Here is a 25,908-nt window from a genome sequence, read left to right on the forward strand (position 1 = left end):
TTCCTCCTGCCGTTCGTCGTCCACGCCGGGCAGTCTCCGTCCTGCTGCAGGGATGGCGAGCACGGCGGGCGCGCTGCTCCTGCTCCTGGCCGCCGGCTCGAGCGCTGCCGTGTGGCCTCAGCCGCAGTGGCTCCGCCAGGACCCCTCCAGCCTCTGCCGGCTCAGCTCCCGGCAGTTCCGATTCGCCTATGCCAACGACTCGGCGGTGAAGCCGGGCTGCGATGTGCTGGACGGGGCGTTCCGACGTTACTGGCAGCTGCTTTTCCCGCTCGGGCTCCAGGAGGAGCAAGTACGGGAGGGGAGGGGGCAGGGAGGGAGGGAGAGAGGAGGGGTCCTGCTTTTGCGGCCCTCTTTTGCACGCGATGTAATGCGGGGCAGCAAAGGTGCCGCGTTCGCACGATCTGCTTCCCTCTGCGGAGCTTCGCTAGGAATTTCGCTTGAAGGGGAGCGTGGGGGGCTTCGCTCGGGGCTTCTCCTGCAGCTGAACGAGTTGGGCGATCCTTTGCTTGGGTTGAAAACGTGTTTTTGGGCAGGCAAACAGGATAAGTGGACTTCGAACCATGGCTCCAGCAGAACTTTTCCCTTCTTTTCCCCTGGACGCATAACTGTCCAAGCTTCCTTTCCCAAAACCCATTTGATCTAATTTGGTGGGCTTTGAAATAAGCCAGATACGGGATAAGAACAGGGCAGCGCCTCTGGAACAAAGCAGAAGTCCCAGGGACTGCTGACTTGGAAGCAATTCCCATTGCAATTATGGTGAAATTAGTTATCCAAGAAATGCAAGATTCTGTATCTCTCGCAATTACGTGAGCATTTTGCTCCAGGAAGAAGCTGTCAGTCCAGACAGATAAATCAAGAAAACAAATCCACAAGGAAGGCGAAAACCATTGTTTCCCCAGCTTTTCATAATAGAAACTTGCAACCCTGGTTGGTCTGCACCTCCCCCCCCCTTTATACTTCTGTGAATTAAGGAAGTGATTGTCTTTGCTGCTTTCATATGTTATCACATTCGCCCTGGACATTAAATATTTCAGCCCCTTTTGGCTAGGTGAACAGGTTTGCGTACTGTATTTTCCCGAAAGTAAGACAGGATTTTCTTTTGACCCCCCAAAATAACCACTTAGCCTTATTTTCGGGGAGGTCTTATTATTTTTGCAGGAGGCAGCGAGCGTGTTCACCTCATGGCTGCTGCTCTGTTGCAATATTTTCGGGGGAGGGCCAGGGGTGGGTTTCAGGCGGTTCGTGGCGGTCCCCGCGAACCGGTTGGTCGGCGAACCCGGAAGTAAGTAACTTCCGGGAACGCCGAAGGATCCACCCGCCCGCCCGCGTTTCTTACCCGGTTTTGACGAGTTCTGCGCTTCCACGCCTGCGCAGAACGCATACAGCGCCTGCGCGAACCTCCAGGAGCAGCCGGAGCATCGCACAGGCGCTAGTACGCATGTGTGCACTGCGCGCATGCACGAGGACGCCAGCGGCCCCGCTCCAACCGAACTGGTTGGAACGGGGTGAGAAACCCACCCTTGGGGAGGGCTTATTTGTGCTCAAAAGCCCGTACTGTACTGTTTGCTGTTTGCTGCAAGGAGGCAAATTTCTGGGAGGCAGGGAGATTTCCCCCCCCCCCTTGTTTTCCTCCCCAAAAGCTAGATGCGTCTTATACTTCGGAAAGTCTTATACTCTGAAAAATATGGAAGCCTGACCAGAAGATGGCAGCTTTTAGGATCTCTTTGCTACCCATAATAGTTACCCTGAATTTTTGCACTCACCCAAAACATTTCTATCTTTAGCTGGTTCCATAAGCAAAGAGTTTCCTACTAGTAAAAGGGAGGAAGTAATAAAAAAGAGCTGTTACAAGGGGATTACCGCTGATCATAGTTCCTCATTCCTTCGTTTCCGAATTTTCTACCACCTATGGCATTTTCTCCTAGAATGTGCAATCTCAAAAGTTGATCTGAGTTTTCTGTCAGACCTCACACCTAAACTTGACCTGCAGGCACTTGCTGTACTTTTTGAAACATAAGACACACTTTTCCCCTCCATAAAAGAGGGTGGAAATGTTGGTGCATCTTATACACCGAATATGGCCAATTTTGGCCTCCTGAACCCCCCCCCCCTTGCAGGTCCGTTTTTGGCAAAAACGGGGTGCGCAGAGGGTTTGGGAGGTCTACAGGGTGCTCCTGGGCAGTGGTGGGTTTCAAAAATTTTCCGAACCTACTCTGTGGGTGTGGCCTCCTTTGTGGAAGTGGCTTGCCGGCCATGTGTTCTCTCCTTCCTTCTTTTTGTCTCTGTCCCTTTTTCATTTTTCTTTCATCTCACTTTTTCTTTCGTTTTTTCTTTTTTTATTTCTTTCTTTCTTCCTTTCTTTCTCTTTCTCTCTCTGTGTGAGTCTGTGTGTGTGTGTGTGTGTGTGTGTGTGTCAGTGGTCGGTTTCAAAATTTTTTGGAACCTCTCCTGTAGGTGTGGCCTGCTTTCCGGGTCCACTGGTGGAACCTCTTCTAACCGGTTTGGTAGATTTGACGAACCAGTTCTATTGAACCAGTTCTATTGAACCAGTTCTATTGAACTGGTGTGAACTGGTAGGAACCCACCTCTGTCCTGGGGGCTCGGTAGAGCAAAAACGACACGTCTGGAGGGCTTGGGAGACCAAAACTGGGCCCATTTTCCACTCATTTTTTCCAAAATACAGGCCACACGGGGTTTGGGAGGCTTGCAGAGTGCTTTTGGGGGCCGGAGAAAGCAAATACTGTATGCGCAGAGGCCAAAACTATTATTTTTTCTTGTTATTCTCTTTGAAATCTTGGTGTGTTTTATACTCCAGCACATAGTCTGAAAAATACAGTATAGCTTTTTCAATTTCTCTGCTTGACTTTCCAGTAAAGACTGTCCTTGATTTATGCTGGCAATGGAGCCTATTATTACAGTTGTAAGTCGTTGCTCCCACAAATCGAGGTGTCATGTCACCCAATATAATTTTTGAACATTTTTTGCAATGGTCATTAAACGAAACCATTTTCCCCAACGGGCGTTTTTTTGCCAGAAATCAGAAGCAAAAAAAAAAAAAAAGATCGCAAATTGTAGTCACACAACTGTGGCCATAAAGGTCATTGCACAAAATGCAATCATTTTACACACAAGGGGGATGGTCGTAAAATCAGAAACGGGTTGAAAGTAACTTTTGTGGGTCTGTTGTAACTTTGAATGGTTGTTAAGGGACCAGTTGTGAGTTGAGGGCCACAGATCCTACTGGGCTGAACTAGAGACTGATTTCATATGAGAATGGAACCCTTTCTCACCACCGCAATTGCCCACTGCAGTGCAAAAGCAGAGACACAGTTCTCTAGGTTTATATTCGTGGTTTTTCCTTCCACCCTCCTATTGTGGCCCGCCGGGGGCCTGCAGAGCTGACAACAGATTCGGACAGTGAGGAAGTTGGGGAGGAAGATGGGCCAGTCCTGGAGTCTGTGGAAGGCTCTGATGAGGGCTCTGTGTCAGAGGCAGAGAGGGGGCCAGAGCCGTATGCCGGTTATCAGCTACCTTCAGAATCAGACATCAGTGAGGCAGACGAACAGCTGGAGCCTGTTCCCAGGGTGTGCGCAAGGGTCGACTTGGGAGTAAGGCCACAGGTGGACGATGAATGGCCCCTCCCAGAGCAAATAAGAGGAGCGAAAGGGGAGTGGAGTTTGCAGGAGGCAATTAGTTCGCTTAATTGGTTCGTGACTCTCTGAGACTCCTTGCCAAGTTTTGCAGAGATCGGCCTGGCAGCTCTCCAAGCCAGAGAAGGTCTGTGACTGTAAATCCTCCCTTGAAAGACTTTGCTGGATTAAAAGGAGCAGAATTCACAGCAAATTAATGAAAGGGGTTTTTGTCGGGACCAGGAGTTTGCTTTGTGCTCTCGGGAAGCCTCGGTTGGAACACCTCCTTAACTCCCAGTTACCTGGCAGATACTTTAGTGCAGGGGTCTCCAGTCCCCCACCCATGGGCCAGCACTGAGCCAACATATGCCAGAAATTGGGCCGTGCAAACCAGCGAAGCCCCATCCAAACATTGCGGTCTGTGGAAAAAATCTTTCTCCGTGGAACTGGTTCCTGGTACCGAAAAGACGGGTATGTGTGTATGTGTTATATTGGGTGACATGACACCTCGATTTGTGGGAGCAATGACTTACAACTGTAATAATAGGCTCCATTGCTAGCATAAATCATACTGTATTTTTCGGACTATAAGACGTGCCGGAGTATAAAACGCACCAAGATTTCCAAGAGAATAACAAGAAAAAATATAGTTTGGCCTCCACGCATACGGTTCTTGCTTTCTCCGGCCCTCAAGAGCACTCTGCAGGCCTCCCAAACCCACTGTGTGCCCCACATTTTGCAAAAAATGAGTGAAAAGTGACCAAGTGGGTCACTTGGGCAACAGATGAGCCGAGGTGGCACAGTGGTTAAATGCAGCACTGCAGGCTACTTCAGCTGACTGCAGTTCTGCAGTTCGGCTGTTCAAATCTCACCGGCTCAGGGTTGACTCAGCCTTCCATCCTTCCGAGGTGGGTAAAATGAGGACCCGGATTGTTGTTGGGGGCGATATGCTGACTCTGGAAACCGCTTAGAGAGGGCTGAAAGCCCTATGAAGTGGTATATAAGTCTAACTGCTATTGCTATGTGAAGCTGTTTTAGATGCCTTCAGGTCAGTGTTTCTCAACCTTGGCAACTTGAAGTCCCGTGGACTTCAACTGCCAGAATCTTCCAGCCAGCAAAGCTTTACAAAACAGCTTTCCCCTCTTGCCTTAACCAGCCTCCCCCTGCTTACGCCAGATGCCAGGCCTTCAAGATAGATAGGAATCACAGAAACCTGGATGTTTGTTTTCATGTTTCGTTTTTTTAAATTCTAAGCTGCAAGAGTGCTTTGTTAAAAGAAAAAAAAAACACCCCAAAATCAATCATTATTACACAATTGTATCACAGCGGCCAGTTGTTTCGCCGGATTTGGCATTGGTTACTAGTCGGGCCCCACCCAGGGGCCTAGGACGTCGTAACGTATTTTCGTAATATGCGTGCAGATCCAAGCAGTGCGGCTTTTTGCATTTGACTGATGGTGATTTTGTCAATTTTTAACTGTTTTAAATGTAATTCCAGTGCTTTTGGAATAGCACCCAGTGTGCCAATTACCACTGGAATTACCACTGCTGGTTTGTGCCATAGTCGTTGAATTTCGATTTTTAAGTCCTGGTATCTTGCGATTTTTTCATGCTCCTTCTCGGCGACCCTGCTATCACCTGGTATTGCGATGTCTATGATTGTGACCTTATTTTTCTCAACCAGTGTGATGTCTGGTGTATTATGCGCCAGTATTTTGTTGGTTTGTATACAGAAATCCCACAAGATCTTGACCATCTGATTTTCGGTGACTTTTTCAGGCTGATGTTCCCACCAGTTTGTTGCTGTTTTAATATTATAATTTTTGCACAAATTCCAATGGATCATTTGTGCTACTGAATTGTGCCGCAATTTATAATCAGTCTGCGCGATTTTTTTACAGCAGCTGAGTATGTGATCAACAGTTTCATCAGCTTCTTTGCATTATTATTATTATAAATAAAGGAAGCTTCGTGTAACTGCTACTTGGAGAGAGATTCCCTTGCTTTATTTCCAATTGTCTATTGCAGGGAGCAACGGCAAGGATCTGTGTCCTAACCTTCTCATCTCCGTGACCGAAGCAGGATGCAGCGGCTATCCCACCCTTGGATCTCCGGAGAACTGTAAGAAAATGGTGTCTCCTACAATAATAGGAAAGAAAGAGAAAGGAGGAGAACGTGAAAGGAAGATGGGGGAAAGAAGAAAGAGGCAAGGAGAGGAGGACGGGAGGGGAAGAGAAGGAGAGAGGGTAGGAAGGGGAAGAGGAAGAGGAGGAGTGGGAGAAAGGGAAGGGAAGAAGGAAGGGAAGGAGAGGAGGAAGGGAGAAGAAGAGACGGTAGGAAGAGGAAGAGGAGGAGTAGAGGGAAGGGAAGGAAGGGGAAGGAGAGGAGGGAGGAAGGGAGAAGAAGAGAAGGAGAGAGGGTAGAAAGGGGAAGAGGAAAAGGAGGAGTAGAAGAAAGGGAAGGGAAGAAGGAAGGGAAGGAGAGGAGGAAGGGAGAAGAAGAGACGGGAGGAAGAGGAAGAGGAGGAGTAGAGGAAAGGGAAGGAAGGGGAAGGAGAAGAGGAAGGAAGGGAGAAGAAGAGAAGGAGAGGGTAGAAAGGGGAAGAGGAGGAGTAGAAGAAAGGGAAGGGAAGAAGGAAGGGGAAGGAGAGGAGGAAGGGAGAAGAAGAGAGGGTAGAAAGGTGAAGGGGAAGAGTAGGAGTAAAAGAAAGGGAAGAAGGAAGGGGAAGGAGAGGAGGAAGGAAGGGAGAGGAAGAAAGGAGAGAGGGTAGGAAGAGGAAGAGTAGGAGTAGGAGAAAGGGAAGTGAAGAAGGAAGGGGAAGGAGAGGAAGAAGGAAGGAAGTAGAGAAGGGAGGGAGGGAGAAAAGAAAGGGAAAATGAGGTGGTGTTACAACAGGAAAAAAGGGAATTCAAATAAAGCAACCCAAATTGTATATTACAACCCATTAAATGAAATAATAAATGTATAAGAATGATAAACGTATAGAAGAATAACAACTCTGTGAATGTCTACTTAAAATGATATGTAAGAGAATAAAAAATAAAAATAATTCTCCAAAAAGAAAAGAAAAGAAACTGGTGTCTAATTCATCGTTGATGGCAGGATTGCCATCACTGAGCTGATGGTCAGCCGGGTGCCCTTAAGACTGTGATGGCGAAGGGCACCCTGGTGATCACAAGCTCAGTGATGGCAACTTTCTGGAGTCTTCACGTCCTTTTTGTAACGTGGTGACCAAAACTGGACCTCTCCTAAACAACCACAGATGGCCATCCAGATTTGAGGGGAGCTTCCCAATTTTGGTCTGTGATGACTCTGCATGCCCATCGTTCCCAAAACAATCCCTGACATTATAGATTCTCACTCCTAATAAAAAGACGATGTCGGTCGTTTGCGTTGAGGAATGCCAACTTCTAAACATGGTGGCTCCGTGGCCAAGACTCTTAAGAGCTTGTCGATCAGAAAGTTCGGCAGTTCGAATCTCTAATGGAGTGAGCCCCCGTGACTTGTCCCAGCTTCTGCCAACCTAGCAGTTTGAAAGCACGTAAAAAATGCAAATAGAAAAATGGGAACCACCTTTGGTGGGAAGAGAAGAGCGTTCCGTGCGCCTTCTGGGGTGTTGAGTCATGCCGGCCACATGACCACGGAGACATCTTCGGACAGCGCTGGCTCTTCGGCTTTGAAACAGAGATGAGCACCGCCCCCTAGAGTCGGGAACGACTAGCATGTGCGAGGGAAACTTTTACCTTTAACTTCTAAGCTTTAAAGTTTTTAATTCAACTGCTTGCTTTGTTCCCCAAATGAACTTCCAGATAAACTCAGCGTTTCGGTGGATCTGATGCTACTCACAGCCACCAATATCTGGGGTGCCCTCAGAGGTAAGATGAGGGGCAGGGACAGTTTTCCCTCGCTGTCTTTGTACCTGAGTACTCTGACTTTTTCTCGTCCAACTGATGTGATTCTGCCTTGTTCCATAGGACTGGAGACCTTCAGCCAGCTTCCCTGGAGGGACGAAAGTGGGACAGTGAGTACGGGATATTCGGGAGGGGAGTACAACGTCTGTGGTTAATTGCTTTGTTTGGGTGTGACTGTACGTGTGGAGCGACAGCAGGAATTGTGGTTTGTCAACAGAACAGTGGTTACAAACCCCAGCAGTGAGGCCTACTCAACAAACAATGTTTAAACAAAGCAGTGGTGGGTTGCAGGTGGTACACCCCAGTATGGGCGTACCGGAGCCTGCCCGGAGCACCGGATACCATTCCAGTACGGCGTGACCCGTCAAAACCGTGCTCGACTAAGCCGCGCCCGATTAAACCACGTCGCTGACGTCATCAACAGGGCGACAACAGCCAGCGCGGAGAAAGAAGGGCGCTTTAAATAGCGCTTTGAAAGCAAGCCGATTCAACTTAAGGTAAGGGTTAGGTTTAGGGTTAGGATTAGGGTTAGGGTTAGGTTAAGGGTTAGGATTAGGTTTAGGGTTAGGTTAAGGGTTAGGTTTAGGTTTAGGGTTAGGTTAAGGGTTAGGGTTAGGATTAGGTTTAGGGTTAGGTTAAGGGTTAGGTTTAGGGTTAGGTTAAGGGTTAGGGTTAGGGTTAGGTTAAGGGTTAGGGTTAGGGTTAGGTTAAGGGTTAGGATTAGGTTTAGGGTTAGGTTAAGGGTTAGGTTAAGGGTTAGGTTTAGGGTTAGGTTAAGGGTTAGGGTTAGGTTAAGGGTTAGGGTTAGGTTAAGGGTTAGGATTAGGTTTAGGGTTAGGTTAAGGGTTAGGTTAAGGGTTAGGTTTAGGTTAAGGGTTAGGGTTAGGGTTAGGTTTAGGATTAGGTTTAGGGGGGTTAGGTTTAGGTTTAGGGGTTAATTTTAGGTTTAGCATTTACAGCGTGCTTCTGTCTCCGCGCTGTTGTCGCCCTGTTGATGACGTCAGCTACGCGGTTTCGTCGAGCGCGGTTTAGTCGAACGCGGTTTTGTGGTGGAACCCCAGTACGGTGCTCCGAAGGACCCACTCACCCGAGCTCCTTATCTGTCCTTTAAAGCCTTATGTGCATGGTGCGTACAGCGTCTGCGCAATGCTCTGTTGAGCAGCTGGAGCATTGCGGAGGTTTGCAAAGGCGTCGCTGGTAGGTACGATGCATGCGCGTGCTGCGGGCGTCCATGTGGCCGACGCCGGGCCGGATCCAACCGTACCGATTGGAATGGGATCCGGAACCCACCACTGAACCAAAGTCATGGATTAGTGCTATCATGTCAAGATGAAATAGGTAAAGGTAAAAGTTCCCCTCGCACATGTGTGCTAGTTGTTCCTGACTCTAGGGGGCGGTGCTCATCTCCGTTTCAAAGCCGAAGAGCCAGCGCTGTCCGAAGACGTCTCCGTGGTCATGTGGCTGGCATGATTAAACGGCGAAGGCGCATGGAACGCTGTTCCCTTCCCACCAAAAGGTGGTTCCTATTTTTCCACTTGCATTTTTTACGTGCTTTCGAACTGCTAGGTTGGCAGAAGCTGGGACAAGTCACGGGAGCTCACTCCGTTTCGGGGTGCTATAGATTCAAACCGCCAAACTGCCAACCTTTCTGATCGACAAGCTCGGCGTCTCCACCAATTAAATAAGACCCAACTAATTAGATTCTCCCAATTTGCTGAAGCAAACTCCAAACACCCTTGAATGCGATCTATGAGAATAGACAGATATTGTCGTGCAGTGGTTAACACACCAGGCCAGCCACTGGGAGACTGGAAGTTCTAACTCCCACCTTAGGGACAAAGCTAGCTGGGTGACTTGGGGCTGATTATACCAGGAGATGGTGAGTTTGAGTCTTGCCCTTAGGCATGAAAGCCAGCTGGGTGATCTTGCGCCAGACCCTTCCTGGGGAGAAAGGCAACAGCAAAGCATTTCTGAAAATGTTGTCAAGGAAACTGCACGGACTAGTCAAGGCTGTTGCCAACAATGAAGAATGACTCACAAGCATACCCAGATGAGTCCATGTATCTATTCCACTTGGAAATGGTGGGGGGAAAACAGTCGTAACCAGCCTGCTTTCCACGGAGGACCTATGTACTGGCCAAACCAGAAAGAGGGCTGAGAAAATATCTACAGACACCCCCCCCCCAACATAAAGTGTTTCAAGGTCTCCCTTCAGGACGCCTCTATAGGGCATTGTGTCCCAAAACAACTAGACACAAAGATGGTTCCACCACAAAACCGCGTTCGACTAAAGCGCGCTCGACGAAACCGCGTAGCTGACGTCATCAACAGGGCGACAACAGCGCGGAGACAGAAGCACGCTGTAAACGCTAAACCTAAAATTAACCCCTAAACCTAAACCTAACCCCCCTAAACCTAATCCTAAACCTAACCCTTAACCTAATCCTAACCCTTAACCTAACCCTAAACCTAACCCTAAACCTAACCCTTACCTTAACTTGAATCGGCTTGCTTTCAAAGCGCTATTTAAAGCGCCCTTCTTTCTCCACGCTCGCTGTTGTCGCCCTGTTGATGACGTCAGCGACACGGTTTAATCGGGCGCGCTTTAGTCGAGCGCGGTTTTGTCGTGCCACACACAAAGATATCCCCCCCCCAATACCATCCCTCTGCTGAACACCTAATTCCCACCACAGGGTCTTGGGTTTCTAAAGATATTTACCCATGTAGTAGGGCTGTATTGTTGTAATCCTTCTCATCTTCTCATCTTTCTTACTGTTCTTCTGCTCTTGGTATCTTACGACTGATCGCTTGTTATTTGTAACTTAATGATGAAGGATGCTATGATTTATGATCTGTGGCTGATTACTTATATGTACACTGAGCTTCTGCACTGGAGAGAAATTGCTTGTGTGTCCCCTTGGCCTATAAAGAATCCTCTCCTCCTTCCTCTCCTCTCTTATCCCTTCTCTCCTCTCCCCCCCCCTCTCCTCCCTCCTCTTCTCTCCTCTCTTCTCCTTTATCTCTTCTCCCTTTTCTCCTCTCCTTTCTCTCTTCTCTCCCTTCTTCTCCCTTCTCTCCCTTCTCTCCTCCCTCTCCTCTCCCCTTTTTCCTTTCCTCTCCTCTCCTCCCCCCTCTCCTCTCCCTTCTCTCCTCTCCTTTCTCTCTTCTCCCTTTTCTCCTCTTCTTTATCTCTTCTCTCCCTTCTTCTCACTTCTCTCCTCTCCCTCCTCTCCTCTCCTTTCTCTCCTCCCTTCTCTCCTCTCTTCTCCTTTCTCTCCTCCCTCCCCTCTCCTCTCCCTTTTCTCCTCTCCTCTCTCTTCTCTCCTCTCCTCTCCCTTCTCTCTTCTCCCTTTTAGTAGTAGCAGTAGTAGCAGTTAGACTTATATACCGCTTCATAGGGCTTTCGGCCCTCTCTAAGCGGTTTCCAGAGTCAGCATATCGCCCCCAACAACAATCCGGGTCCTCATTTTACCCACCTCGGAAGGATGGAAGGCTGAGTCAACCCTGAGCCGGTGAGATTTGAACAGCAGAACTGCAGTCAGCTGAAGTAGCCTGCAGTGCTGCATTTAACCACTGCGCCACCTCGGCTCCCTTCTTTCCTCTCCCTTTTCTCCTCTCCCTTCTCTCCTCCCTTCCCGTTCTATCCCAGTCTGAAGCTTGAGCTAATTCAAGCTGCCATTTGCAATTCACTTTGCTAGCTGTTACTTGTTCTTCGGAGGGCTTTCCGGCTTAACACGGGGCCAGGGAAGATCCCGTGGCATCTCATAAACCCTAGACCTGAATTCTTGAAGAGCTTGTTTAGTCCTCCAAGCACACGGCCTGGTTTTTTTCTCTCTCATTGGAGAAGGTGAGATCCCTGGGAGAAGTTTACACGGGTCAACTGGGTCTTCTCTTCTCCTTCATATAGTTCTACCTCAACAAGACAGATGTGGTTGATTTCCCTCGCTTCCCGCACCGAGGTCTGCTCCTTGACACCTCTCGCCATTTCCTGCCTTTGAAAATCATCCTGGAGACCCTGGTAGGTGAATCTGGAAGCCACCTCCTAGATAAGCACGCTATTCTATTGACGGACTTAATTCATGTCCTTCACCACAACCCTCACCTTGCCTTCACGAGCCTTGGGGCCTTCTGACGTTCCCCTCTTATGCTTAGGTGGCTCTGTGTTGTGGTTGCAGGTTTTTTTTTCTAACCACCCCTCATTCCCTCAGGACGTCATGGCGTACAACAAATTTAACGTGTTCCACTGGCACATCGTGGACGACCAATCGTTTCCGTTCCAAAGCATGGTGTTCCCGGATCTCAGTTCGAAGGTGAGCAGTCGCGTCTCCCACTGAACCGCTGACGTTTAGTCAGGAGTGGGTTGCTACAGGTTTGCCCGGGTTTGGGAGAGCCCGTAGCTAACGTTACGGCCGGTGCGGAGAACCTCCAAATCCCACCTCTGGCTGGCCCCGCCCTGCCCACCCCTCTCCTCCCAGGAGTCCCCACAGCCCGTTTTGGATGCGAGGTACCGTATTTATTTTAACTCTGGGAGAGGAGTGGGTTGCTACAGGTTTGCCCGGGTTTGGGAGAGCCCGTAGCTAACGTTACGGCCGGTGCGGAGAACCTCCAAATCCCACCTCTGGCTGGCCCCGCCCCGCCCATCCCTCTCCTCCTAGGAGTCTCCACACATCCCGTTTTGGATGCGAGGTACCGTATTTATTTTAACTCTGGGAGACACCGATTCCGAATGTTTACAATTCTCCCGCTTTAATGGTAAAGCCAGCATAGGACTTTCCGACTCTGCTGCTCCAGAAGCTGCGCAATCACTTTGAGGGCCGCGAATTTCAAACATCTTATGCGAGTAGATCTAGCATATCCAAAGGTCTTTAAGAAGCAGAAATCGGATCACAAGACAGGCATGATAAGCAGAGAGAGACAGGAAAGGGAAAAGAAATTAGGGTGGTGTTTAACGAGGGGTGGGGGGAGAAACCAGAATCATTGGTATGTAATCATGTCTCTTCTACTGCAGAAGAAAAAGGCGTTTGAATATTTCTTCTTTCTCCCTCAAGATTTTAGAGATTATTTATCTGGCATTTATTGGTCTATTTGTGCAATCTTAGGTCTTACCTTTTATCTGTAAGCAGGCCTGCAAATTACACACAGATACCGTATTTTTCAAAGTATAAGACGCACCTTTTCCCCTCAAAAAAAGAGGCTGAAAATCTGGGTGCGTCTTATACACTGAATATAGCATTTTTGGCCTCCCGAACCTCCAACCCCTTCACCAAAATGGCCGTGCGTAGCTTTCAGAGAGCTCCTGGGGGCTGGGGAAGGCAGCAATGAGCAAAAAAGGGCCCATTTTTGCCCCAGCCCCCAGCAGCACTCTATAAGCTCCCTAAAGGCTATCCATGCCCTTTTTTTGACAAAAAAGGGGTCGTTTTTGTTAAAAACGGGGTGTTTTTGTGAGGTTTGCAGAGTGCAAAAACTTTTTTTTTAATTTTCCTCTTCAAAACCTTGCTGCGTCATATACTCCAGTGCGTCTCATACTCCGAGAAACACGGTAAGTGCAGGAGACTCGGAGGGGGGGGGGGACAAGCCTCCCGGAAGTCCCAGAAGGCTAGAAACTCATTGATCAGAGCGAGATCTCGGCCAGCAAGCCATAGTCCTCCCCTCGGTATAAGATTTGAAAGATGGAGTTCCTTCACTCCACCTTGACTCGCCATTCAATAGGAGCCATATATATATACGTATGTATATGGTGGCTCAGTGGCTAAGACGCTGAGCTTGTCCATCAGAAAGGTCGGCAGTTCGGCGGTTCGAATCCCTAGCGCCGCATAATGGAGTGAGCCCCCATGACTTATCCCAGCTTCTGCTAACCTACTAGTTTGAAAGCACATAAAAATGCAAGTAAATACAATCAAATGTTAATCAATACTGGGAAAATGTTATGATATATGATATAATTGAATATTATGGATGTTTAGCTAAAATAGGATATGAGGATTTGATGATAATAGAGGATTTTACAAATAAGTAAATGAATTGCCAGCATGTGTTATGGACTAATTCTTTAGCATAGCTAAGGATGAAGGATGTTTAAATAACCATAATAATTAAAACTGAAGGTATAATGATGTTGATATGGTAAATATTTGAGTTAAGATATTTGAATTAATATGAATTAACGGAAGAGAAGCACCAAAACATGTTGTAACCAGTTGATATACTTCTTTTTTTTTCATAGTAGACACTTGTGTTTTGTTTTGTTTTCCTGATTGTCGTTTTTGTCTTTTTTTGTATTATTTACTATCTTTTATTTTAATTTTTATTTTCTATTTGTCCTTTTTTCTTTTTTCTTTTTTTTTGATTTTTGTTCAAGATTATTACTCCTACCAATATTTCTAAATAATAATCACAGTTAAATGAAAATGGATATATAATAATGCTTGAGTTAATATGAGTTATGTTGGTTGACTGTGGAGGAGATGTACCAAAACTTATCTGTAATTGATTGATATATTAAGAAAGATGCTGTACCAGTTTTAAACTAAAATTAAAAAACATTTAATTAAAAAAAAAATATGCAAGTAGAAAAATAGGCACCACCTTTGGTGGGAAGGGAACGACGTTCCGTGAGCCTTTGGCATTGAGTCATGCCGGCCACATGACCACGGAGACTTCTTCAGACAGCGCTGGCTCTTCGGCTTTGAAACGGAGATGGGCACCGCCCCCTAGAGTCAGGAACGACTAGCGCATATGTGCGAGGGGAAACTTTACCTATATTTATATTTTTAGGGCTCCTATAACTCGGCCACTCACGTATACGCTGCTGCTGATGTGAATATGGTGATTGAATACGCCCGGTTGCGTGGAATTCGAGTGATTCCAGAATTTGACACCCCTGGACACACTCGCTCTTGGGGGCCAGGTAAGAACTCTTTTGGGATGAGAAAACAGTCTTGGGATTGAACCCGCATCGGTGCCGAGTTAGAATCCGAACAGACACGTGTTATCCCTTGAAAAGAGGTGCTGAAATCCCCCCCAGAACAACCTGCACACCAGGAGGGAATGTTCAACGGCGAAAAGCAAGATTATGGTTTGCTTTGCTGCTTGAAAAAAAGAGGGTGAAGACAGAAGTAATGGTTTCAGTGTTTCCACTCTGGATCAGCCATCCCCAACCTTCAAAATGTGCTGGGTTGAAAAGGCCCCGAGAATTTGTTGGGCTAAAGCGGTGTTCCCCAACCGTGGCCATTTTAAGATGCGTGGACTATAATTCCCAGAATTCCCCCACTCAGCATACCAGTAATGAGGGATCCTGGGAGTCGAAGTCCACACACCTGAAAGTTCACAAGGTTGACAATCACTGCAATAGACTAACTCATCTCTTTTCCTGCAATATTCACTTGCACTTAGTAGTTTTGTGGATGTTTTGTTTGTTTATTCCCTTATCCATCCATCCTTCCTTCCTTCCTTCTTCCTCCTTCCTTCTTCCTCCTTCCTTCCACCTTCTTTCCTTCCTCCTTTCTCCTTCCTTCCTCCTTTCTCCTTCCTTCCTTCTTTCTTTCTTTTTTCTTCATTCCTTCCTCCTTTCTCCTTCCTTCTTTCTCCTTCCTTCCTTCCTTCCTTCCTTCTTTCTCCTTCCTTCCTCCTTTCTGCTTCCTTCCTTTCTTTCTCTTTCCTTCCTCCTTTCCCTTCCTTCTTTCCTTCTTTCTCCTTCCTTCCTCCTTTCTCCATTCTTCCTCCTTTCTGCTTCCTTTCTTCTTTCTTTCTCTTTCCTTCCTTCCTCCTTTCTCCTCTTTCCTTCCTTCCTTCCTTCTTTCTCCTTCCTTCCTTTCTCCTTTCTTCCTCCTTTCTGCTTCCTTTCTGCTTCCTTTCTTCTTTCTTTCTCTTCCCTTCCTTCCTCCTTTCTGCTTCTTTCTTTTTCCTTCCTTCCTTCCTCCTCCCAGGTGTCCCAGGCTTATTGACTCCATGTTACGTGTCCACAAAACCCAGCGGGAGCTACGGGCCAGTCAACCCCATCCTCAACTCCACTTACCAATTCATGGCTTCGTTTTTTGCTGAAGTTAGCGCCATCTTCCCAGATTTCTACCTTCACCTGGGAGGAGATGAGGTGGACTTCACTTGCTGGTGGGTTTTGTTTTCCTTGGGGAATCTGGGAGGGGGAGGATGGAGAGAAGGAGAATATATGGTGGGGGCAGAAGGGAAAAGATTGTCATGGTGATAATGACATCTTGGGATGGAACTAGCAAAGAGATCGATGGCCATAAACCATACATTGGGAAACCTATTGTTGCACTAAGATGGATCCTTAGGTGAAAAGAAGGCGCCCCACAAGGATATACTGTATTTTTTCAGACTATAAGACACACACCGGTGTATAAGACGCACCTGTGAGACTTGCGGCCAGTCCCTTTGAGGATCTTTGGCCTGCCACACTAATATTCTATTTTACTCTGCTGCTTCATCAGTGGACTTGTGGGTGTGGGGGCAAGATCATGAACTTCCAACTGGGTGGGAAAACCTGAGAAGCTTTCAGATTCAGGTTAATGCCAGCATTCCAAATAACATCCAAAATTAAATCAAGAGTCCAAGGCAAAGTATTGCTCAAAGTTCCAATTTATGAAGAGAGACATGTTGGCACATCTGGGAAAACCCGAATCTGAAAGCTTCCCGGGTTTCCCCCACCCAGTTGAAAGTTCACGATCTTGCATCCCCACACCCACAAGTCCATCCCATGGCCCAATCTCCCACTGCCACGCTGGCAGCTTCCACCCATCCAGTTCCAGCCAGGTGCAGAGAACAAAAGATGTCCTTGGCTTTCTAGAAAGGAATTTTATTTTGACAACATGCTACTCCTTACTGTTCCCCCTCCCAATTCCCCACTAATGAAACTGCATAGTAAAATAGAATATTAGTGTGGCAGGCCAAAGATTCTAAAAGGAACCAGCTGCAGGTCTGGCAAGATTTCAAAGAGATAAGTAAGAAAAGTTTTTTCCCTTCCCTCCGCCCCTAGCAGCCTTCTGCAGGCTTCAGCAGGGCTGAGGGGAGGCAAAAAGGCACCTGTTTCTGCCTCGCCCCAGCCCTGCTGAAGCCTGCAGAAGGCTGCTGGGGGCTGAGGGAAAGCAAAAAAAACCCCTCCCTTTTTGCAAAAACAGGCCAACTCAGGGGTCTCCAACCTTGGCCGCTTTAAGACTTGTGGACTTCAATTCCCAGAATTCCCCTAGCCAGCCCTCCAGACCAGAAGTCTTAAAAGCGGGCAAAACTGGCCACTCTGGTGCAGCTGATGTATTTATAAAGCATGAGAAATGCTTCCATTTTTATTCTTTTTTGTTTATAAAGTTTTTTCCCCCAAAACAAACACATAAAATCTTCCTTTTTTACACACTGTAGAAAGTGTATCAGTTGGTTACAAAAGACTTTCGTGTATCTCTTCCACAGTCCTCAAGCATAATTCATATTAACTCAAGTATTTTAACTCAGATGTTTATACATGTTACCGTCATCATACCTCCATTTTCATTTGACTATAGTTGTTTAAACGCCCTTCATCATAAAGTATACCAAGATTTAATACATAACCACATACTGGCATTTCATTTATTATTTCTAAAATCCTCCAATGACACTACTCGTTACTTGTCGTTACTTTTAAAGCCCTACATGGTATTGGACCTGGGTGCTTGAGAGACCGCCTCCTGCCAATTACCTCCCATAGACCTATTAGATCCCACAGGCTAGGCCTCCTCCGAATTCCATCTGCCGGCCAATGTCGACTGGCAACTCCCCGGGGGAGAGCCTTCTCTGTGTCTGCTCCGGCCCTCTGGAAAGATCTCCCCATTGAGATCCGGACCCTCACCTCCCTTCCGGCTTTCCACAAAGCAGTTAAGACCTGGCTGTTCCGGCAGGCCTGGGGCTGCTAAATCTTTCAGCCCCATTCGAAGGGTATGAGTGTTGCTGCTTTTAAAATGTGTTTGTCTTCTTATTTTTTAATTTTCATTTTTTACCCCCCTTCCCTTTTTGATTGTTAGCCGCCCTGAGTCTCTCGGGAATAGGGCGGCATACAAACCGAATAAATCAATAAATCAAATCAACACTAAATCCTTATATCCTATTCTAGCTAAACATCCATAATGTTTAATAACAAAGTTTTATATCCTTCTTTCCAAATCACTGTTTACAATTTGCATCTCATTTCCTTATATTGTACCCATATATATATATATATATATATATATATATATATATATATATATATATGTATGTATGTATGTATGTATGTATGTATGTATGTATGTATGTATGTATATATATATATGTATGTATGTATGTATGTTGTATTTGTGCTGATAAATAAATAAATAAAGAGAGACTAGTATAGATCTATTTCAAGCTATTTAGCTCTCATCAGCTAGCCATACCCTTACTGGGATTTGAACCTGGGCTATATTACATACTAGGCAGAGATCTTAGCCATTAGGCCACAGGCTCTTATCCATTATCAGCGAAGCCAGGGTGAAAGGTATCTATTAGATTTTTTTACAACCCCCGGTATGCCCAAATATGGGAGGAAGATCACTACTTCCATTCTCTGTCCTTCGGCTCGTCACAAGATACCATCCAGGCAGAAACCCAATATTTTTACTGTTGCCTTTTTGTTACATTTTGTTGTATTTGTGCTGATAAATAAGCATATATATACATTATTATCATTATCCCTCCTTTATTTGACTATATCCTGCATCATATCATTTCCCCTCCTAGTAATCAAGACTTAACTGAATCTAACTTAATTCTTTTCTTTTAATTATTATTATTAACTTTTATATATAATCCAAAAGGATTTCTAATCTTCCTTTCATGGGTACCATTCAATGTTCGATATTCATATCCAGTTATTACTTATCATAACACTACGCTACATAACACTATTATCACTATCAATTATTTATTTAACTATATCTATTGCCACTAAATTTCGCCAAGTTTAGCTAGTTTTAAATTATACTCTCCCATCTATCAACCTGTATCTTTCCAGTAACAAAACAGTCTCATATCTTCCATTTTTATTCTTGATGGCCTACCAATGATCCCTTTGAGGAACTAGACTTTGGAAGTCTTGAGCATCCAACTTTGACCCAACTCTTCTGTTCCCACGTAGGAAGTCTAACCCAGACATCCGAGCATTCATGGAGAAGATGCAGTTTGGCGAAGACTACTCCAAGTTAGAATCCTTCTACATTCAAAGGTAAAGTGATCCCCCCCCCCCTTCCATTGCTAAGTGTTTGTTTAGGGCGAGAAAACAGGGGCCACCCTCCCCCAAACTGGCCCTCCCTCCCCAAAGATCGTGCCCCACTTCCCATTGCGCTCTAAGCCAAGCCAAGGTCTAGATCAGTGTTTTTCAACCTTGGCAACTTGAAGATGTCCGGACTTCAACTCCCAGAATTCCCCAGCCAGCATTCGCTGGCTGGGGAATTCTGGGAGTTGAAGTCCGGACATCTTCAAGTTGCCAAGGTTGAAAAACACTGGTCTAGATCATGCCAGTTCGTCAGGCGCGGCTTCTTGGTCGACAAAGGTAAGCATTGTGCCAGGAGGCTGTTTTGCTACGCTTCCTGTTTTTCTGGTTTCTCTTTCTTTGGCCCTCAAATGGACTTCCCCTCCCACGTCAGGAGGCTTAGTTGAGAGCTGCCAGATGAAGGCAGGGAGAAAAAGGAAGGTTTGATGCAGGGAGATGGAAACAGGGTCTTATGTGATGCTTTCTCCTTCCCTCGGCTCTTCTCTTTGCTCCAGGCTACTGGATATCGTCGCATCTTACAAGAAAGGTTACATGGTGTGGCAGGAAGTATTCGATAATGGTGTGAAGGTAAGGATTGTGCTGGGAGAACTCAGGATGCTTTAGGGTGTGTGTATCAAACTCAACACCCCATGTGCCGGATCTGGTCCACGGGGTGCTTAGATCCAGGGTTCTAAATAGCAGTTCCACCCATCCAGTTCTGGTTAGGTGCAGAGCTGCAGAGACAAAGGATGACCTTGGCTTTCTAGAAAGAATGTTGTTATGGCTACTTAGCATCTAACTCTGTACAACACACACACCCCTCCCATTTTCCCGCAATAGAAAATGCATAGTAGAATAATAGAAAGTGTGGCAGGCCAAAGATTCAAAAGGAAAGATGGCGGCAGGCCTGACGTAAGGATTGTGCTGGGAGAACTCAGGATGCTCTAGGGTGTGTGTATCAAACTCAACACCCATGTGCCGGATCTGGTTTACGGGGTGCTTAGATCCAGGGTTCTAAATAGCATTCAAAAGTAAATCAGAGTCCGAGGCAAAGTATTGCTTAAAGTTCCAATTTATTAAGAGAGACATGTTGGCACATCTGGGAAAACCCGAATCTGAAAGCTTCCCCGGTTTTCCCCACCCAGTTGAAAGTTCAAGATCTTGCATCCCCACACCCACAAGTCCATCACATGGTCCAATCTCCCACTGCCATGCTGGCAGTTCCACCCATCCAGTTCTGGTGAGGTGCAGAGACAAAGGATGACCTTGGCTTTCTAGAAAGAATGTTGTTATGGCTACTTAGCATCTAACTCTGTACAACACCCCCCCCCCTTCCCATTTTCCCGCAATAGAAAATGCATAGTAGAATAATAGAAAGTGTGGCAGGCCAAAGATCCAAAAGGAAAGATGGCGGCAGGATTGCCGTAAGGATTGTGCTGGGAGAACTCAGGATGCTCTAGGGTGTGTGTATCAAACTCAACACCCCATGTGCCGGATCTGGTCCACGGGGTGCTTAGATCCAGGGTTCTAAATAGCAGTTCCACCCATCCAGTTCTGGTTAGGTGCAGAGGTGCAGAGACAAAGGATGACCTTGGCTTTCTAGAAAGAATGTTGTTATGGCTACTTAGCATCTAACTCTGTACAACACACACACCCTCCCATTTTCCCGCAATAGAAAATGCATAGTAGAATAATAGAAAGTGTGGCAGGCCAAAGATTCAAAAGGAAAGATGGCGGCAGGCCTGACGTAAGGATTGTGCTGGGAGAACTCAGGATGCTCTAGGCCAGGGGTGTCAAACTCAAGGCCATTGGAGAGGGGGGGCGTATCTGTCCCATGAGGTGCTAAGATTTGGTCTGCGGAGCCACCCTGGAAACAGTGAAGGACAAGCCTGCGATGCTTCTGACAGCGAAAACGGAGCTTGAGTGACCTGACCTCTGTTTTCCCTGGCAGAGGGCTGCAAGAAGCTGTCGCAGCTGAAAACGGAGCAGCTGAAAACGGAGTTTGCAAGGGCCACAAGAGGCACACCCAAACTCCGTTTTCACTGAGAACGTTGCAGGAAGCCGTCACAGACGAAAATAGAGTTTGGGGCCCCCGTTTTTTCTGGCAGGACACTTGGGCCTCCATAGGTGCCCCCGACACAAGTGACGTCGAGCTGTTCCGTGCCCACTCTAGCCACCTCCCTCAAGGTCAAACACAACCCTGATGCGGCCCTCAATGAAATCGAGTTTGACACCCCCTGCTCTAAGGCCTTAGGCTGCTTCTCTTCTTTCCCTTCCTGAATTGCTTCCCGCCGACTAAACTGGAAGGGTATGGTCCTCCAATTACGACCGCAATCGCCACTGGGCTTTGGGCCATAAACTGTTGCACAAGAATCTAGTCAACTAACTGTCAGCCCTTGAGAGCCGAGAGCCGAGGTGGCGCAGTGGTTAAATGCAGCACTGCAGGCTACTTCAGCTGACTGCAGTTCTGCAGTTCGGCTGTTCAAATCTCACCGGCTCAGGGTTGACTCAGCCTTCCATCCTTCCAAGGTGGGTGAAATGAGGACCCAGACTGTGGGGGCAATATGCTGACTCTGTAAACCGCTTAGAGAGGGCTGAAAGCCCTATGAAGCGGTATATAAGTCTAACTGCTATTGCTATAAGGGTCAACAGAATTCACAGGCAGCAGAGCTGAGATCGTTTGTGGCGATGTAAGGATTTTAAGCTGATGACCCTTTTAACTCCGCCTTCCAGCTCAGCTTCTTCTTTTACAGTACCGCTCTCAGTATTGTCAATATTGGAGCCCACTCACAACCACACATCCTTTGTTAAGGCACGTAGGCCTCCTGTAGATGTCTTCTTCTGGACTTCAGTCCCTGTTCCATTCTCTGTTTTGGCCAGGTGAATCCTAATACAGTAATACATGTGTGGAAAGGGTCAACCACCACCTTTCAAGAGGAGATGTCCCGTGTCACGGAGGCTGGTTTCCGGACCCTGCTGTCCTCCCCTTGGTACTTGAACATCATCTCCTACGGGCAGGATTGGTTGACAGCATATAAGGTGGAACCCCTGGACTTCAAAGGTGAGTTTTTCCCCTGTATAGCCCCATCAACGGTACAATACGTTAATAATACTAATAATCTACATAGAGAACCACTTTGCTTTGGTGGTTAAGGCACTAGTTTAGAAAGTGGGAGACTTGAGTTCTAGTGCCATTTTAGGCATGTAATCCAGCTGGGTGACTTTAAGGCCATCGCCAGGAGACGGTGAGTTCTAGTCCCACTTTAGGCATGAAAGCCAGTTGGGTGACTTTAGGCCAATCACTAAGAGACAGTCTCTGTCTCTCTCTTCCTTCTGTCTGTCTGTCTCTCTTTCTGTCTGTCTGTGTCTGTCTCTCTCTCTCTCTCTGTATCTTTCTCTGTCTCTCTTCCTTCTCTCTCTCTCTGTCTCTGTCTGTCTGTCTCTCTCTCTTTCTGTCTGTCTGTGTCTCTCTGTCTCTGTCTCTCTCTTTGTCTCTCTTCCTTCTCTCTCTCTCTTTGTCTCTCTTTCTGTCTGTCTGTGTCTCTCTCTCTCTATATATATATATATATCTGTCTCTCTTCCTTCTCTCTCTGTCTGTCTGTCTGTGTCTCTCTGTCTGTCTGTGTCTGTCTGTCTGTGTCTCTCTCTTTGTCTCTCTCCCTCTTTCTGTCTGTCTCTGTCTCTCTCTCTCTATCTCTCTTTGTCTCTCTTCCTTCTCTCTCTCTGTCTGTCTCTCTCTGTCTCTCTTTCTGTCTGTCTCTCTGTCTGTCTCTCTCTCTCTCTCTCTGTATCTCTCTGTCTCTCTTCCTTCTCTGTCTCTCTTTCTGTCTGTCTGTCTCTCTTTCTGTCTGTCTGTCTCTGTCTCTCTCTTTGTCTCTCTTCCTTCTCTCTGTCTGTCTGTCTGTCTCTGTCTCTCTCTGTGTCTCTCTTTGTCTTTCTTCTCTCTTTCTGTCTGTCTGTCTCTCTCTCTCTCTCTCTGTATCTCTCTGTCTTTCTTCCTTCTCTCTGTCTCTCTCTCTGTCTGTCTCTCTTTCTGTCTGTGTGTCTCTCTCTGTCTCTCTCTGTCTCTCTTTCTTTCTCAGCCCAATCCACTTCACAGGGTGGTTGTTTTGGGGGGAAAGAGGTGGAAGGTGTGTCAGATACATTTACATCCTTGAGCTACTTGTAAAAACAATAAAGGCAGGATATAAACCAAACACCTTTGTGTCTCTTCCAACAGGCACCGCAGAACAGAAAGAACTGGTTATTGGGGGGGAAGCCTGCATGTGGGGCGAATACGTGGATGCAACCAATTTAACCCCCAGGCTGTGGTAAGAGTTATTCTCACGTTTCAATGACAGAATCTCGCAAAGCCCCATACGCTTCCCCTCTCCTTCCCTTTCTCTTCAAGGGAGGTTTCCTTGAGACGCTTTATCAAAATACATTTCTGCCCCGGGACTCAAATTTCTCTTATCTGACTGCTGCAATGGGTTGGCTTGCTTCCTTCTGTTCCTCAAGGCTTTTCTCGCAGCCCATCCACAGATAGCAAAAACCAGCCCGGTTGTGCGGAAAAAAAAGAAAAGTTTCTGTAGAAGTGTTAACATGGCAACAGGGAGCTGCAAAAGTGGGATGAAAGAGCCACATGCAGCTCCAGAGCCGCTGATTGCTGGCCCCTGGTATAAACTCTCCAAACTGAGCCACGCTTTTTAATCTCCTCCAGGCCCAGAGCTGGAGCTGTTGCTGAGCGTTTGTGGAGCAACAAGACAGTTCGAAACCGGGAAGATGCTTATGCCCGCTTGTCAGATTTCCGCTGCACGTTGCTCAGGTAACGCCCGTTCTTCTTCTTCTTCTTCCTCTTATTTCTCCTCGCTCTGTTAGGCCACGTAAATCATTCCAACATCTGTGTTTATTCCGGCATCTCATTGCCCGTAATTGGTAGTCCTCGACTTACAACCACGATTGAAACCCACCCGCCCAGAATTCCCATTGCTAAGCGAGCCGTTTGCCAAGTGGATTTCGCTCCATTTCTCCGCCTTTCTTGCCACGCCTGTTAAGCGAATCGCTGCGGTTGTTAAGTGAGGGACATGGTTGCAAAGTGAATTTGGCTTCCCCGTTGACTTTGCTTGTGGGAAGGGTTCGCGAAAGGGGATCGCGTGACCTCGGGACATTGCAACCGTCGTAAGTATGAGTCGGTGGCCGAGCATCCGAATTTGGATCCTGGGGGAGGCTGCAACGGTCGTATATGTGAAAAACAGTCATGTCACTTGCTTCAGTGCCGTCGTAACTTTGAACAGTCAGTAAATGAATGGATGTAAGTCAGGACTACCAGTACGTCTGAAAAATCCATCCTCCCTGGTTGATTCATCAGTTGTTCTCTCTTCCGTTCTGCTGCCCTGCCAAGAAACTTGGTAAACTAGGTAAGAGGTGGAAATAATTTAGACAAGGTTAATTTTTGTTTGTTTGTTGTTTGTTTGTTTATTGGATTTTATATTTTTGATAAAACTTTCATTTCCTGTCTTTTCCTATGAAGTTTTTTTCTTAGCTTGGTTGGCTTTGTGAAAAAGCAACAGGTGATGTCTTTGAAAAAAAAACTTCATAACATCTCTACTTTTTATTTATATTCTTTTCTCTTAAAATTCCATGATTGTATTTGTATACTGTGGCTTTTCAATGTTAGTGCGAAAATAGTACAAACCGAATATACTGGAAGGTAATAGATACCGAAGGAAAGAGTCGAGTGAAAGAAGAAGGAGGGTGGAGAGGGTGAGAGAGAGGAGGAGGAGAAGGGAGGGAGGGAATGGAGAGGGAGTGATAGGGTTAGAAAGAAGGGGAGGGGAAGTAGGCGTAGAGGGGTGTGTGAGAAGGAAGAATGAAAGTTGGAGGGGGTTGAAAGAGGGTGTATGGCAGGCCAAGGTGGTATACTGGGTTTGTATTGTAGAGGGCATTTTCTATATAAGTGAGGGCCGTGTTTATTATTCAATGTTATATGCCCTGATCAAGCACAGTGAATATGTGATTGTATAGAATGAAACATAATAAAATATACATTAAAAAAAAAAAAAAAAGAAAAGAAAAAAAACTTCATAACATCTCTACTTTTTATTTATATTCTTTTCTCTTAAAAAAAAAAAGCTGCTAGACTCTTCCCTAAATATCATCTTCTAACCATGTTTTTTCTTTTTTCTTTCCTTTTATTTCAGGCGAGGTATTCAGGCCGAACCCCTTTATACAGGATTTTGTGAATTTGACACAGTTTGATTTTACAATCACCTCCTTCTCCCTCCCTCCCTCACCGCAAATATCTGTACTGTTTTAATATGTGCAGGGAGAATCTTGTTTTTTTTTTTAAAAAAAAAACCCAAATATTTCAATAAATCAGTTCCCTATTATTTGAAGCCTTTTTTGAAAAGAAGAAGAAGAAGAAGAAGAAGAAGAAGAAGAAAAAGAAAAAGAAAAAGAAAAAGAAAAAGAAAAAGAAAGAAAGAAAGAAAGAAAGAAAGAAAGAAAGAAAGAAAGAAGAAAGAAGAGCATTTAAAATTGTCATTCTTTTTTTAAGGCACAAATTGGTTTTAAGGCAAATTTGATTTTAAGGCCCAAATCGCCCACAGGTATTTCTAGCAAAACAAACGCATCGCCCAGGAGACTCTCTATCCCCGTGATGGCAAATCTATGGCACACCTGCCAGAGGTGGCATGCACAGCCCTCTCTGTGGGCACACGAGCTGTTGCCAGCTGCTGTTCTGGTTTCCGGCGCGCCAGCCAGAGTCCGAAAAACAGCTTGAAAAACAGTTAAAAAACAGAGTGGGTTTTGGGGCGTTTTTCTTTGCAGGTGCTGGAGGGCCAAAAATCGGACTGAAAGCAACTTGCAAAACGGCCTGAAAAATGGCTAAAAAACAGGCACGGGTACGCCACTCAGCCAATGCTCTGGCGCGCACCTGCGCACACATCACATCCATTCTAGTTTGGGCGCTCTGGACCGAAAAGATTCAACATCACCATTCTATTCCTCTTGTTTGCTCCGCTGTTACTTCTAGCAGTTCTGCCGTTCTGGCTGGCATTGGGCATACGATGCCAGCAGGTGGCAGTGCTAGTCTAGGGAATTAAGACCTCCCCCCCCACCCCCCCAATCCTTCTCCTTCC

At 46.4% G+C, this 25,908-nt stretch overlaps 1 protein-coding gene across 1 annotated transcript; it reads left to right on the forward strand.

The window, feature by feature from the left end:
- HEXA (hexosaminidase subunit alpha) lies at window positions 1–25,110 on the forward strand. The gene is made up of 14 exons (XM_087704093.1): window positions 1–285; window positions 5,652–5,749; window positions 7,438–7,503; window positions 7,603–7,649; window positions 11,447–11,557; window positions 11,748–11,849; window positions 14,314–14,446; window positions 15,465–15,645; window positions 18,677–18,763; window positions 19,306–19,378; window positions 21,671–21,851; window positions 23,010–23,100; window positions 23,490–23,594; window positions 24,970–25,110. Exons 1-14 carry the CDS (start codon window positions 53–55, stop codon window positions 25,025–25,027), a joined length of 1,566 nt encoding a protein of 521 aa, XP_087560219.1. The 5' UTR covers window positions 1–52; the 3' UTR covers window positions 25,028–25,110.
- The last annotated feature ends 798 nt before the right edge of the window (window positions 25,111–25,908 follow it).

This window comes from Thamnophis sirtalis, unplaced genomic scaffold (assembly GCF_051295495.1).
Source record: "Thamnophis sirtalis isolate CommonGarterSnake01/CBP01778 unplaced genomic scaffold, rThaSir2_p1.2 scaffold_2, whole genome shotgun sequence".
NCBI classification, from domain to species: Eukaryota; Metazoa; Chordata; class Lepidosauria; order Squamata; family Natricidae; genus Thamnophis; species Thamnophis sirtalis.

Coding starts and splice junctions, on each gene's coding strand:
- HEXA (XM_087704093.1), top strand. CDS start 53: ATGGCGAGCACGGCGGGCGCGCTGCTCCTGCTCCTGGCCGCCGGCTCG. Junction 23,101..23,489: donor AATTTAACCCCCAGGCTGTG/GTAAGAGTTATT, acceptor AATCTCCTCCAG/GCCCAGAGCTGGAGCTGTTG. Junction 23,595..24,969: donor TTCCGCTGCACGTTGCTCAG/GTAACGCCCGTT, acceptor CTTTTATTTCAG/GCGAGGTATTCAGGCCGAAC.